The sequence below is a fragment of the Oncorhynchus mykiss genome, chromosome 10, assembly GCF_013265735.2.
Source record: "Oncorhynchus mykiss isolate Arlee chromosome 10, USDA_OmykA_1.1, whole genome shotgun sequence".
Classification (NCBI taxonomy): Eukaryota; Metazoa; Chordata; class Actinopteri; order Salmoniformes; family Salmonidae; genus Oncorhynchus; species Oncorhynchus mykiss.
Window position 1 is genome coordinate 40,365,849 of NC_048574.1, and position 13,596 is coordinate 40,379,444.

A 13,596-nucleotide genomic window follows, 5' to 3' on the forward strand; every position below is an offset into this window, starting at 1 on the left:
CTGCCCATTTTCAGATTTCTCTCTGTAACTGTGAGTGAATAGAGGTAAGGAAAATCCATTTTAGAAGATTGTTGGGACAGATTATTGAATGTAGGCCCACTTAAATCAAGAGCTCCAGGACTTTTTGGAAATGATCATTTTCACCAATTTAAATAAATCCTCATGAATATAATTGGTCCATTTCTAATTTATTCCACGATTTCCCTTAATTAAAATTGAAAAGGGCAACACCCTCATGAGGATTCCTGGGAATAGTCAATAGGAAGATTGAATGGAATTTATACTGGGCCTAGACTACCCCCCCGTCGGTAGGACAAATAGAAGGATGCAGATTTACTATTGGAACAAGGGAATTATGAGTCGTTTGTTTTCTGGCCAGTTACAGTTGCCAAAGTCAATAAGCTTGCAATCATTGTTCACCCTAACAGAACAACCAAATTCCTGATATGATTTATGACAATTATTTTCCACGGATGACAATATTTTGATTATGTTCTAGGTTATCGTGTTCCTTGTACCCAAAGCTCAAGCTGCTACTCGAAACGCCCATGTTTGCCTCTACCAAGAACAGTGCGCGGTTGTAGAGCGCATGCTCAAAACGTCGTTCTACGCAAATTTGCGCCAACTCCGTGGTGAGGCTGAAGGAAGCAGTATCAGGGGTGATGCTTAGCAAGCTAGCTAGTGTTTCTTCACAACAACAATAACCATTTAGCTTTCTAGAGTTTCGGCACTGTTTTTACCCGTATATAAGGACAGTACTTCATCTATTTGCAAGTATATGTCAGGTATGTGAGATACTGTGTTATTTTATAGCCGTATTTAATATGGAAGGGAACAGATATGCCTCTGCCTCTATAAACAGCATCATAGCTAACGTTAGCTTCAACCACCGGCGTAGGGACAAGCACCATAATGTACAAAGCTAGGCCTCAGTAGTAAGTCCAAAAGCCGAATATCTGTGGTATTGTACCTTATCTTTTCTCCAATTTGGCAACAAGAGAAGTACTGTTTTGTCTTTTTTGCATTACACAGTTGGGACAACGAAGCGGAAGATAACCTATTAAGGACAACCATGCTAACGTTAGCTAGCTAAGCCAAGGATTTCATGAAGAAAGGACTTCGTCTTTGAACTGAAGGGAGGCTTTGGATCTTACTGGGATCAACAGTGTGTTCTCCATTTCACTAACAATTAGCAAACTAACCAATAGGAACTTGTTTTTTTTTTCAAGACAGCGTTGTTTGGGAAATAATCTGCTGACAGTGAGGATATCGCCTCTTGTCAGACATTGCTTGAAGTATTCGTTAAACAGAGCTGATTGCTTGCTCACTTCGGCTGTGTTTGAATGTGGGATAAAATGGAGACCCCAACGATTGTCTACGATCTTGACACTTCTGGTGGTCTTATGCAGGTAAAGCCTTTACTATTACTATCATGATGAGAAAATAACTAAGAAAAGTTTTGTTCTCTTTTTTTTGTTTGTTTCTAGTAGAAGCTTGCTAGGTAGTTGGTTAGGGCCCAGTGGCCAACGTTTGTAGCTAGCTTTCTAGCTAACTCTACAGGACGCCATTGCTCTCTAGCTAACCTCTGCCAGAAGTCATGTCATCAAAAAGTATCAAGTCAAACCATTGACTGAAGGTGTTACTTTGTAGCTAGCTCATTAAATTGGTTTGTTGTTGTGTGGCAGACTTGACACTACAGTAGATACTGTGCAACAATGCAGATAATCAAATGTATCCCTGTACTCGTTTGCTGATACTTTGTAGCAAATACAAGCATTGCTCGCGCCTCCCAAGTCTGAAGATGGAGAAAAAAGAGGTCGGAAACCAGATAAAAACGCACGGAGAGCGGGGAGAGCCACGAATCACGACACCTGTGACAGTTGCAGAGAGGGGGGTGACCTCCTCTGCTGTGATCATTGTCCCGCCGCCTTTCATCTACAGTGCTGGTATGTTTATGATTGATATATTTCCATTTACAGTAATGACTTCCCAGTGTTCCTACCAAGGTGCAAGGCAGCATTTGTGGTTGACTTAACTTTGTGGGAAGCAGTTGACCATTGTCAGCTAATCTAATGCACAATAGTTGCCACATTGGGGCGCTGTAGCTCAGTTTTTCAACACCACGAGACGTGTATTCTGCCACCCTATTGGTTAGGTCTACATGGTGTTTATTCCGCCACCCTATTGGTTGGGTCTACATGTTAAAACTGTAGCTTTGTACTTGTATATAACTACTGTAGTGTGTGTTGTTGACCATTTTATGTGCAGAAGACATGTCTGCACTAAATTCTGCACTTAGCTACTTAGCCATGCTTCTCTTCAGTCAAGGAAGACATATTTTTGGCATACATTTAGCTCATTCTCCAGTCCACACACCACTTACTACTCTCCTAACAGCCATTTCCAGTATTTAATGAGCTTGCAGATGTTGGTGAGGTTTAGTTGAGATTTCTGCTGAGGCAATGGGGAGCTCAGGGAACCTGACTGTGCAGTGTGCTGCCTCATTGACAGTATAAATAATCATTAACCATGGCATGTGCTGCTGGGACAGTGGCCTGAGCAGATCAGGGCTGCTGTTTGGTGCCATGAAGCACCTCCCAGGGCCTTTCTACTCTTAGCCTGGACTACAGTTCGACAGAGTTAATTGTTTTGTTGTTTTCCTTCTAGAATAGTGTTATCAATGCCCTTGGATTGTTGCCTTAACAGTTTCATAGAGCATGAAAGGTTTTTGCTGAGGAAAGTGAATTGTTTATTTATTATGGTAGTGCTCCTCTTTTTAAATCACTGCAGTCGGTCTTTCTTGGAAAGCTTGAATGAGTCGATGTTGGTTTTGGACCAACATCCTTTTCAATAGATTCAACACATACCTTTGCCACGGAACTGTGAGACTGTGCCCAGGGACCTTGGCACTCTGCCCAAAAAGAGCCCTTAATATAATTAATTCCCTCTCCCCTGGCTTTCATCAGCTACAGGTCTCTAGCATTTCCACAGTTATTTCAATGTAGGAAAATATCCTTAACGCCATACCTCTGGAACTTGTAAACCAGGTTACATTGTGAGGGCATTGGACGTTATGAATTGCTGATTTGCGTTGAACTCCCTGCAGCAACCCACCTCTGAGTAAGGAGATGCTGCCCCCTGGAGACTGGATGTGTCATCGCTGCATGGTGCGTAGGAAGGTGAGTCAAATCTATGTTAACACCACCACAAACTTCCCATGTTTTATGTTGACTGCTTCCGTCATTTGGATATGTGACCTACTTTTTGTGTATGTACTGTCATGTACACTACATGACCAAAAGTATGTGGACACTTGCTCGTGCTCGTCGACATCTCATTCCAATATCATGGACATAATACGGAGTTGGTCCCCCCCTTTGCTGCTATAAGAGCCTCTACTCTTCTGGGAAGGCTTTCCACAAGATGTTGGAACATAGCTGCAGGGACTTATTTACATTCAGCCACAAGCATAAGTGGGGTCGGGCACTAATGTTGGGCGATTAGGCCTAGCTCGCAGTCGGCGTTCCAATTCATCCCAAAGGTGTTCGATGGGGTTGAGGTCACTGCTCTGTGCAGGCCTGTCATGTTCTTCCACACCAATCTCAAAGAAAAAAAATTCTGTATGGACCTCGTTTTGTGCACAGGAGCATTGTCATGCTGAAACAGGAAAAGTCCTTCCCCAAACTGTTTCCAAGAAGCTGGAAACACATAATCTTCTAGAATTTCATATGCTGTAGCGTTAAGATTTCCCTTCACTGGAACTAACAGGCCTAGCCCCAAAAATGTAACGGCCCCAGACTATAATTCCTCCTCCACCAAACTTTACAGTTGGCAGTATGCTTTCAGGCAGGTAGCGTTCTCCTGGCATCTGCCAAACCCAGATTAGTCCGGACTATCAGATGGTGAAGCATGATTCATCACTCCAGAGAATGTTTCCACTGCTCCAAAGTCCAATAGTGGTGAGCTTTACACCACTTCAGCCGGCGATTGGCATTGTGCATGGTGAGCTTAGGCTTGTGTGCGGCTGCTCGGCCATGGAAACCCATTTAATGACGCTCCCGATGAATAGATCTTGTGCTGACGTTGCTTCCAGAGTCAGTTTGGAACTTTGTAGTGAGTGTTGCAACCGAGGACAGGTTCTTTTTTTACGCGCTTCAGCACCCGGCGGGCCTGTTCTTTGTGCTTGTGTGGCCTACCACTTCGCAGCTGAGCTGTTGTTGCTCCTAGACGTTTCCACTTCACAATAACAGCACATACAGTTGACCGGGGCAGAAATTTGACAAACTGACTTTTTGGAACGTTTGCATCCTATGACGGCGCCACGTCAAAAGTTACTGAGCTCTTCAGTAAGGCCATTCTACTACCAATGTTTGTCTATAGAGATTGCATGGCTGTGTTAAGTCTTTTGTATGTAATGGCATTTTCTTTATACGTTGGACACTAGTAAGACTAGTTACCGCCATTGGCGTCGGCTGATGGGGATCCTAATAAAAATCAAAAATAGTTTGAGACTGGTTTAATCAGGGCTGTTCAGACTGTTAACACATTGTGTTTCTTGTGTCATAGAAGCGGGAGATAAAGAAGGAGCAGATGAATGGTCTGCTGGACCGCCAGCTGTCTAAGCAGTCTCCCTCTCCTGCAGCAGAGTTCGAGCTGGCCCCGGGCACCCTGAGGCTGGACCCCACGGCAGCAGTAGGAGGCACCACAGGCCTGAGAGCTGCAGCTGTGGCCCAGGTCCGTCTCCTGGAGAGGAGGCCCAGCAGTAGACCCAACACCCCAACCTCCACCGCCTCCACAGACACCGCCACGCCCTCGGAGCAGAACGACATGGATGATGACATGCTAGACGTGGAGGACGACTCGCAGGGCTCAGAGCCCGAGAGCTCCACCCCACACCTCAAGAGGCCCTTTGATCTTCTGATAGCAGCAGCCATGGAGAGGAACCCCACGCAGTTCCAGCTTCCCAATGAGCTCACCTGCACAACTGCACTTCCAGGAACCAGTAAAAAAAGGAGGAGAGATGAGATGACAGGGAAGAATGTGAAGCGACTGCAGCATGAGCTGGACCACAATGGGCTGGTCCCACTACCGGTGAAGGTCTGCTATCCCTGTGGCAGGTACGGACAACAGCAAGGCCATTGTTTTAATAACCATATATCAGTGCCTTTCTTTTAATAAACCAAATGTTTTTGTGTAGGCTAACTGGGATTTTTTGGTACCAGATGTTACATACATTACTAGGCGTTGCGAACAAATCCGGAAAGGAGATTCTTTACCCAGTTATATGCAGATCACACATTATTTCACAGCTGTTTTGACACTCATTTTAAAAGGCATATAAATTATTGCATGGTTTACTATGAAAATATACAGTATACTACTGTTGGGTCATATTAACATTTTCATACTTCATACCGTTTCTGTACATGTGTATACCGTATTATCATAAGTGCACACAAGGGGTGCTATATACATGTATATCTGTGCATTCAGAAGTTCTGACCTTTTGCCCCAAGAAAATTGTTATTCTAAAATTGATTAATCGTTTTTTCCCCTCATCAATTTACACAATACCCCATAATGACAAAGCAAAAACAGGTTTAGACATTTTTGCAAATGTATAAACAATAAACTGAAATATCATATTTACATACAGTGGGGCAAAAAAGTATTTAGTCAGCCACCAATTGTGCAAGTTCTCCCACTTAAAAAGATGAGAGGCCTGTAATTTTCATCATAGGTACACTTCAACTATGACTGACAAAATGAGAGAGAAAAAATCCAGAAAATCTCATTGTAAGATTTTTTATTAATTTATTTGCAAATTATGGTGGAAAATAAACTTTTGTTATTGACCAAATACTTATCTCAATACTTTGTTATATACCCTTTGTCGGTAATGACAGAGGTCAAATGTTTTCTGTAAGTCTTCACAGGGTTTTCACACACTGTTGCTGGTATTTTGGCCCATTCCTCCATGCAGATCTCCTCTAGAGCAGTGATGTTTTGGGGCTGTTGCTGGGCAACACAGACTTTCAACTCCCTCTAAAGATTTTCTATGGGGTTGAGATCTGGAGACTGGCTAGGCCACTCCAGGACCTTGAAATGCTTCTTACGAAGCCACTCCTTCGTTGCCCGGGTGGTGTGTTTGGGATCATTGTCATGCTGAAAGACCCAGCCATGTTTCATCTTCAATGCCCTTGCTGATGGAATGACGCTACAAGCTTGGCACATCTGTATTTGGGAAGTTTCTCCCATTCTTCTCTGCAGATCCTCTCAAGCTCTGTCAGGTTGGATGGGCAGTGTCGCTGTACAGCTATTTTCATGTGTCTACCGAGATGTTTGATCAGGTTCAAGTCCGGGCTCTGGCTGGGGCCACTCGAGGACATTCATAGACTTATCCCGAAGCCACTCCTGGTGAACCTTTGCCCCATTCTGAGGTCCAGCGCACACTTCATCAATGATCTCTCTATACTTTGCTCTGTTTATCTTTCCCTCGATCCTGACTAGTTTCCCAGTCCCTGCTGCTGAAAAACATCCCCACAGCATGATGCTGCCTCTACCATGCTTCACCGTAGGGATGGTACCAAGTTTCCTCCAGATGTGACACTTGGCCTTCAGGCCAAAAAGTTCAATCTTGGATTCATCAGACCAGAGAATCCTATCCTAAGCGTGCTGTCATGTGCCTTTTACTGAAGAGTGGCTTCTGTCTGGCCACTACCATAAAGGCCTGATTGGTGAAGTGTTGCAGAGCTGGTTGTCCTTTTCAAAGGTTCTCCACAGAGGAACTCTGGATCTTTGTCAGTGTCCATCAGGTTCTTGGTCCTGAACAAGGCCCTTCTCCCCTTCAATGCTGCAGAAATGTTTTGGTACCCTTCCCCAGATCTGTGCCTCAACACAATCCTGTCTCGGAGCTCTACGGGAAATTCCTTTGACATCATGGCTTGGTTTTTGCTCTGACATGCACTATCAACTGTGGGACCTTGTATAGACAGGTGTGTACCTTTCCCAATCATTTGAATTGACCACAGGTGGACTCCAATCAAGTTGTAGAAACATCTCAAGGATGATCAATGGAAACCGTATGCACCTGAGCTCAATTTTTAGTCTCATAGCAAAGGGTCTGAATACTTATGTATTTTTAATAAATTGGCAAACATTTCTGAACACCTGTTTTCTCTTTGTCATTATGAGGTATTGTGTGTAGATTGAGAAATGTTTTTAGTTAATCGATTTTTGAATAATGCTATAACATAACAAAATGTGGAAAAGATCAAGTGGTCTTAATACTTTCCGAATGCACTGTACATGTGTTTGTTAGGTGTTTGCTTTCCTTCTTTTTCTGGGGAGATGTGTGTATATATATATATATATATATGACTGACTGACCCTTTTATTTTTTTAAATATTCTTTAGAGGGGTTGTAGAGTTTGTCTTGATGTTTATTTCAGCAATGCACCAAAATGTTCTGTAGTTTTGTTTTTTTGTGTTACTTACCACACTCTCTAGAGTGCCTCTGTGCTGGCATCAGAGCCTTGGCTATTCAGGAATACCACAGAATGCACAACCACATGGCTGGCCAGAGAGAAAGGGGAATTCAAACTATCTCACTGAGCATTTCATATATTCTGGAATGATGGGGCTTGGCTTAGGGTCTCTGCCACAGACAGTGACTGCCAGGATTCCAGACAGTAACCACATTTCCATCCACAGTTTTCATGCAAGTAAAGTCATTCCGTATAAAATAAAAATCACTGCAGCTGTGATGGAAACAGGAAATGTTGGTATAATTTTATAAATTAAGAGAATTTGTTAATTTGACATAGTGGGACATTGTTTTGTCACAATGGTGTGTGTGTGAGATCCTCCCACTACGACTCAGGAAACCATGCAGTTTATTAGGCTAGGCTACATGAATTAAGTTGTGATGAACTTCACAGGGCGTTGAAAGTGCATGTAATGAGCTTGATGCTCCTTTCCAACAAATATCAAGGTGACATTATGCTGGTGACATGATCATCGACGCTTGACTGCCTTTTGACAAGTACACATTTTCTCGCTCTTATCCATAATGATCTCGTTATGTTGACTAGCAAGCGCTGTTTTTTATCTGCAACAAGTCGGTTTGGTGGAAACCCCACTGCAGGGAAATGTACATGTTTTCTTTATGCATATTTTAGAATATTCGCATGAATGACATGGATGATCACATGCTAGACGTGGAGGACGACTCCCAGGGCTCGGAGCCCGAGAGCTCCATCTCACACTCCACTCCATTTGGATGGAAACCTAGCTAGTGTGGGTTGGAAATCCATTCGTCTCTGGCCCTCAAGTGATCCCCTCTTTCCACCAAACTATTAGCGCAGACTACCCCTAGCTCTATTTTGAGGATATTTTGCAGTTTATTTGTTTGTCATAAATCTAACCCGTGTTTTTGTGAATCTCCTCTGTGCTGTAGGAGCTGCAGGTTGGCACCATTAATCCAGTGTGACTATTGCCCCCTCCTGTTCCACATGGACTGTCTGGACCCCCCTCTTACTGCCATGCCTGTGGGCAAGTGGATGTGTCCCAATCACATAGAACACATGGTGGTAAGTAAGCTAAAGCCTGTACAAACCTCTTTTTATTTTATGGTCACATCTACGTATTGAAAACGTGTTGATGTTGTTTTAATGGTTGTGCCCCTCTCCCAGCTGAAGCAGAGGAGCCTGCCGTTGAGCGGTCGCTGCCAGCTGTTTGACCAGTTTCAGGACAGGATGTCCCAGCATGCCGTCAAGGTGGACTTCCTGCAGCGGGTGCATCGTCTCAACACCCCCGTCCGCCGAGGAGCCCACACACAGCTGAAGAAAACCCTCAAGGTCAGCCTGCTAGTCTCTGTACTACTACGACTGTGGGTTACAACAGTGCTTCCTCTGACAGATGAGGTGACATGTATAACACACCACTGTGCTCACTGTTGTCACATCTTGTAACTAGACACGTGTGTGTGTGTGTGTCTCTCGACAGGTCCCTGATTCTATAAAGTCCCAGTACAAGTGTCCCCCGGCCATGATTGCCCCGGCAGGGATCCGCAACGGGGAGCTGGTCTGTAACAGCAGTTCAGAAGCCCCTCAGCAGCACTTTACACCCTCTCAGCACTTAACCAGTGAGGATGAGCAACAGGAGGTAGGTAACTGGTGTGTTACCCAGCAGTGATATACAATGTCTCATGAGAGTAAACAAATCCCACATCTTTAATACTGATTGAATGTGTTCTGTTTTCCTGTGTTGTCTCCTAGTGGCTCAGAGACGTCATCACACTCCAGTGCAGCATAGTGAGACATCTGTCAGCCAAGCAGAAGCTGTCGTCCGAATGGGACTCTGGGAAGACGGACATGGCCGACATCAAACCCTGTGTCACAGCAGAGGAGGCTAGTGCTGTGTGCACTTCTAACCAGACTGAGTCGCCAGCCTCCAAGCCTAAAGCTGACAGTGCAGCAGTTTGCCTCCAGGGGGCGCCTGCACTCAAGGAAGGGAAGTGTAGCATGTGTACAGAGAAGCCTTGTCACAACTGTGGGCCCAGTAATGTTAACGGTCCCCTGGAGGAGCAGCGGGCTTGGACCAATGGGAGTCCAGAGGCCTGCAGACAGGACAACCTCCACAAGCTGAGAGAGCCCTCAGGTCTTGATAGGCCTGTTCCTCAGACACCTGCAGCTTCCAGCCCGGAGTCACCCAACCACACTGGTAAAGCTGTGGTCAAGACCGAGAACACCCTCTTAAGACCCTGTGAAGGGACGGCCTCCTCATCCACCTGTCCCTTCAAACCAGACCTCAGAGGCCCCTCTCCACCTCACAGACCCTCCCCAGGCACACAGGGCCCTGCTCTAACCAGTAGTAGCAGCAGCACTGTGGGGTCCTGTGCCCTCACTCCACCCAGAGCACCATACCAGATCAAGAGGATGACCAAGCTGGGCTCCACCCCACCAGCAGATGGGAAAGTCAGTCGTGATGCTGTGACCACCAGGAGTGGTCCTCTGCTCCCCAGCTCTTTCTCTATGGTAGACCTGTCCAGCTGTCTGAAGGCTGTGGCAGACTGCCATGGTGGTAAGTCTCACCTGATTTTAATAAGACACATTTTAGATTGGTGAAGAAAAGTTGGATCCACACTGAATTCATTCTCTTTTTGCTAACAACATGATAATTTTCCAGAGATTCAGATGAGTAGTCTGGATGAGAAGTTAATTGAACTCCTGGCCTGGCAGAGGATCCAGCAGCTGTTTGGGCCTAAAGCCCCTTCCCCTCCACAGAGCAGCTGTATCAGCCTACCTCCTGTTCCACAACCCCAGCCTACAGAAGGTAAGAGAACCTTTTTCATTATCAACACCATTTTGTATTCCCTATATTTCTACCTAACTGACTCACTGTCCATTCCCTCACTAACCTTACCATCTTCACTCCTATTATTCTGTCCATTTATATTGCTGTCCATTACTTATATCCCCCTTTTATGTTTGTAAAATCATCCCTTAGTTAGTTTATCCTGTATTGTTACATTTAACTGCTCTGTATATTGCAGCATTGTGAGGAAGAGAATGTGTTATCTTCTTTCTCAGCACAAAACAAGAATATCCAGGCCAGGGCTGTGTTTTATCCTTTGACTGGGAAAGGAGGAGCTGTCCGTATGTGCTACAGAAGCCTGTACATAGGAACTGGTAAGATTCACTCCCAATCCCAAATAACACAACATGACCCAATAACAGGACCTTCTATTCATGTAAAGGTGTCTTCCATCCCTGGCAGATTTTGCTGACTTGAGGTTATGTCTTGTTATTTGCAGGCGCTGACATGGACGTGTGCCTTACAAACTATGGTCATTGTAATTATGTTTCAGGAAAACATGCCTGTATCTTCTATGATGAGGTGAGTGGGTCATTTCACATTTAAACATGTACTTGGTTTTGGAATACATTTTACAATAATTTGTGAACTGTGAAGAAATACAGTATAAATACATTTGATATTTATTTTTTTCTTGTTTCGGGGATTTGTTTTAGAAGCTGCTCTGTGAATTAAATATTGCATTCTGTAACTGCTCTTGCCTTGATCAGAACACCAAGCAGTATGAGCTCCTCAACTACAGTGAACATGGGACAACGGTGGACAATGTGCTGTACTCCTGTGACTTCTCTGAGAAGACTGGGCCAAGCCCCTCCAGCAGCCTGGTCTCCAAAGTGCAGAACATTATCAGTGAGTGGAGCTCCTCTCATGGCCTCCTATAGAAACAGGAAGCAATTAACATTTACCTCTGATAAAGGACCATGCTCTGACATGCCATGTTTCCTAATGTTGTTAAAGCAGAGACAGGTGATGGTGTTCAAAGGTCTGAGTGTTTTGTAATGCTTGTAACCCGCAGAGCGCTGCAAGAGGAGGAAGCAGGAAGAGGAAGGGGCAGCGGAGCCCATGGTGCTAGAGGAGGGGGTGATGAGACCGTGTCAGGTGACTCCTTCTAGCCCCTGCTGCGACTGCAAGGCCAGCAGCTCCAGTCTGATCGGGGGCAGTGGAGCAGGCTGGGAGGGCACTGCCCTGCTCCATCACGGCAGCTTCGTCAAGCTGGGCTGCATGCAGTTTGTCTTCAGTATTACAGAGTTTGCCTGCAAGCAGCCCAAAGAGGAAACCTTTAACAACCCAACTACCACCACTGCCACCCCCCAGTGCCAGGAGGGAACAGAACCCTCTGACAAGCACACGTCCACCTCCCAGCTCCACCAAGTGCCAGTGCTGCACCCTAACCCTGTCCCCTAGCCCAATCATGTCCCCTCAGCAACAAGAACCAGCCTCAGCAGCTATACTTGTATACTGCATCAAAAAGAGAGAGCTTTTTTGATGTTCATACATTTGCATGAAATGAAGTATTTTTCAGTCAGATTTTGTGGGCAAATTGCACATACAATTTGTATTGTTATTTTTTGTAACTGGACAATTTTCTGAACGTTTTTGAATTGGCTTTGAAAAAGGGGGATGGTTTATCGTTGACATTATGTGAAGAAATGTAAACATCACCAGGTTTCCAGCATACTTGTAAAGAACTCCAATCATTCTATTTTTGCCAGTAATGATGGCATAAACTTTTTTTTTTTCCTCTGAAAATGCAACTTTGATTTACTTTTTATAAATTTAGTTTGTGTACTGTATCTGAAAATGTAGTTGTGTTCAGATGTTTGTTTTGCTACTATTGCACTCCAGTAGCACTATATTCAAACATACGTGTACACATCCATGCTTATGCATACATGTTGTATACATGGTCGTGTGTGTTGAAATACACACACACAAAATATACATGATTAAGAATAATTTTAACATAGAACAAGGGAAGCATAGGATTCTGTATGCAAACTTCAATTATGGCCATTTTGGCTTTTAAATCTTTCCAGTGCTTCATGTGAATTTGGTGCAGTAGTTTTCAAAAGTTTTAGTCCAGTTTTTTTTCAAGTGTCTGTTTTTAGAAATAATTCATCTGAACTTTGTCATGTACTCTGTAAATACAAAGCAACTTTGACTTGGTTTCTTGTCTGTCATAGTCACTGTAAATACCTAAAGATTTTTAAGCGTCAGTGAAGACTGTGGCTTCTGTCATTTCATTCGTCGCTAACAACCAATTGGGCGATTCCATGCCAGCATAGCCCGAAAATATTTTTGGTATCCGATTGTTCTGGCAATTCTCACATTGGGAGGAAGGATGTTTGACATGTTTTTTTACATTTTGTATCACAAACTTTTTTTTTTTTATCAAGAATGTGGCCATTTTAGGCTGTTTTTAGACCTATACATTCCTTCTGTAAGACCTGATGTCTGAACTGTACATAATAGACATCTTGTTGTCATTATACTCCTCATAGTGTAACTCTATTATATGGAATACAGTGGGTATCATACGTGTTCATCCCTTTTGGAATTTTTTTCACATTTTTGTTGCATTACAAAGTAGGATGGAAATGGATTTTATTTTTTATATTTTGTCATTGATCTACACGAGATGCTTCATGTCAGTGAAATAAAATTCTACAAATTAATAAATGAAGTAACTAAAATATAGTTGTTGCACAAGTATTCACCCCCATTTGTTTAGGCAAGCATAAATTAGTTCATGAGTACATTTTGGCTTAACAAGTTATATGGGCTCACTGTGTGACATGGTTTTTGAATGACTACTCCTTCCTCTGTCCCCCATGCAAGGTCCTTCAGTCAAGTATTGAATTTCAACTACACAGACCAGGGAGCTTTTCAAAAACCTCAAAGAATGGCCGTGATTGATAGATGGGTAGCAATAACAAATCAAACATTGAATATCTCTTTAAAGAGATACTTTTGTATAAAATAAAAAGTACTGTAGCACTCACAAGCCAAAAGTGGTCCCAAACTAGTCACATGCAGATATGTGCACCATGTCATTGTGCTCTTCCCTGCTCTGCTGGGTGCATCTTGCTAGCTGCCATTGAAATGGTAAGGGGCAATGGTAAGGGGCTGAAGCTAGAATTGCTAGGGGGCTGGCCCAGGTGAGGGGAAAATGTTGCAGCACAGCTTCCAGAAAACAGTTGCTTTCAAACTAGGGATTTC

At 43.9% G+C, this 13,596-nt stretch overlaps 1 protein-coding gene across 5 annotated transcripts; it reads left to right on the forward strand.

Annotated features, from left to right (window-relative positions):
- Window positions 1–347: 347 nt before the first annotated feature.
- LOC110533875 (PHD finger protein 12) lies at window positions 348–13,074 on the forward strand. Of its 5 annotated transcripts, none has more exons than XM_021618447.2 (14): window positions 348–935; window positions 1,033–1,409; window positions 1,765–1,946; window positions 3,107–3,179; window positions 4,567–5,117; window positions 8,459–8,591; window positions 8,694–8,858; window positions 9,007–9,165; window positions 9,279–10,083; window positions 10,189–10,335; window positions 10,593–10,691; window positions 10,817–10,899; window positions 11,088–11,226; window positions 11,393–13,074. In XM_021618447.2, the coding sequence occupies exons 2-14, from the start codon at window positions 1,344–1,346 to the stop codon at window positions 11,779–11,781; spliced, it is 2,991 nt and encodes a 996-aa protein (XP_021474122.2). In that variant the 5' UTR covers window positions 348–935; window positions 1,033–1,343; the 3' UTR covers window positions 11,782–13,074. The 5 variants fall into 5 exon arrangements, with proteins under 5 accessions (XP_021474122.2, XP_021474121.2, XP_021474123.2 ...); XM_021618446.2 differs by having other exon boundaries at window positions 348–785; XM_021618448.2 differs by having other exon boundaries at window positions 348–785; window positions 1,230–1,409.
- The last annotated feature ends 522 nt before the right edge of the window (window positions 13,075–13,596 follow it).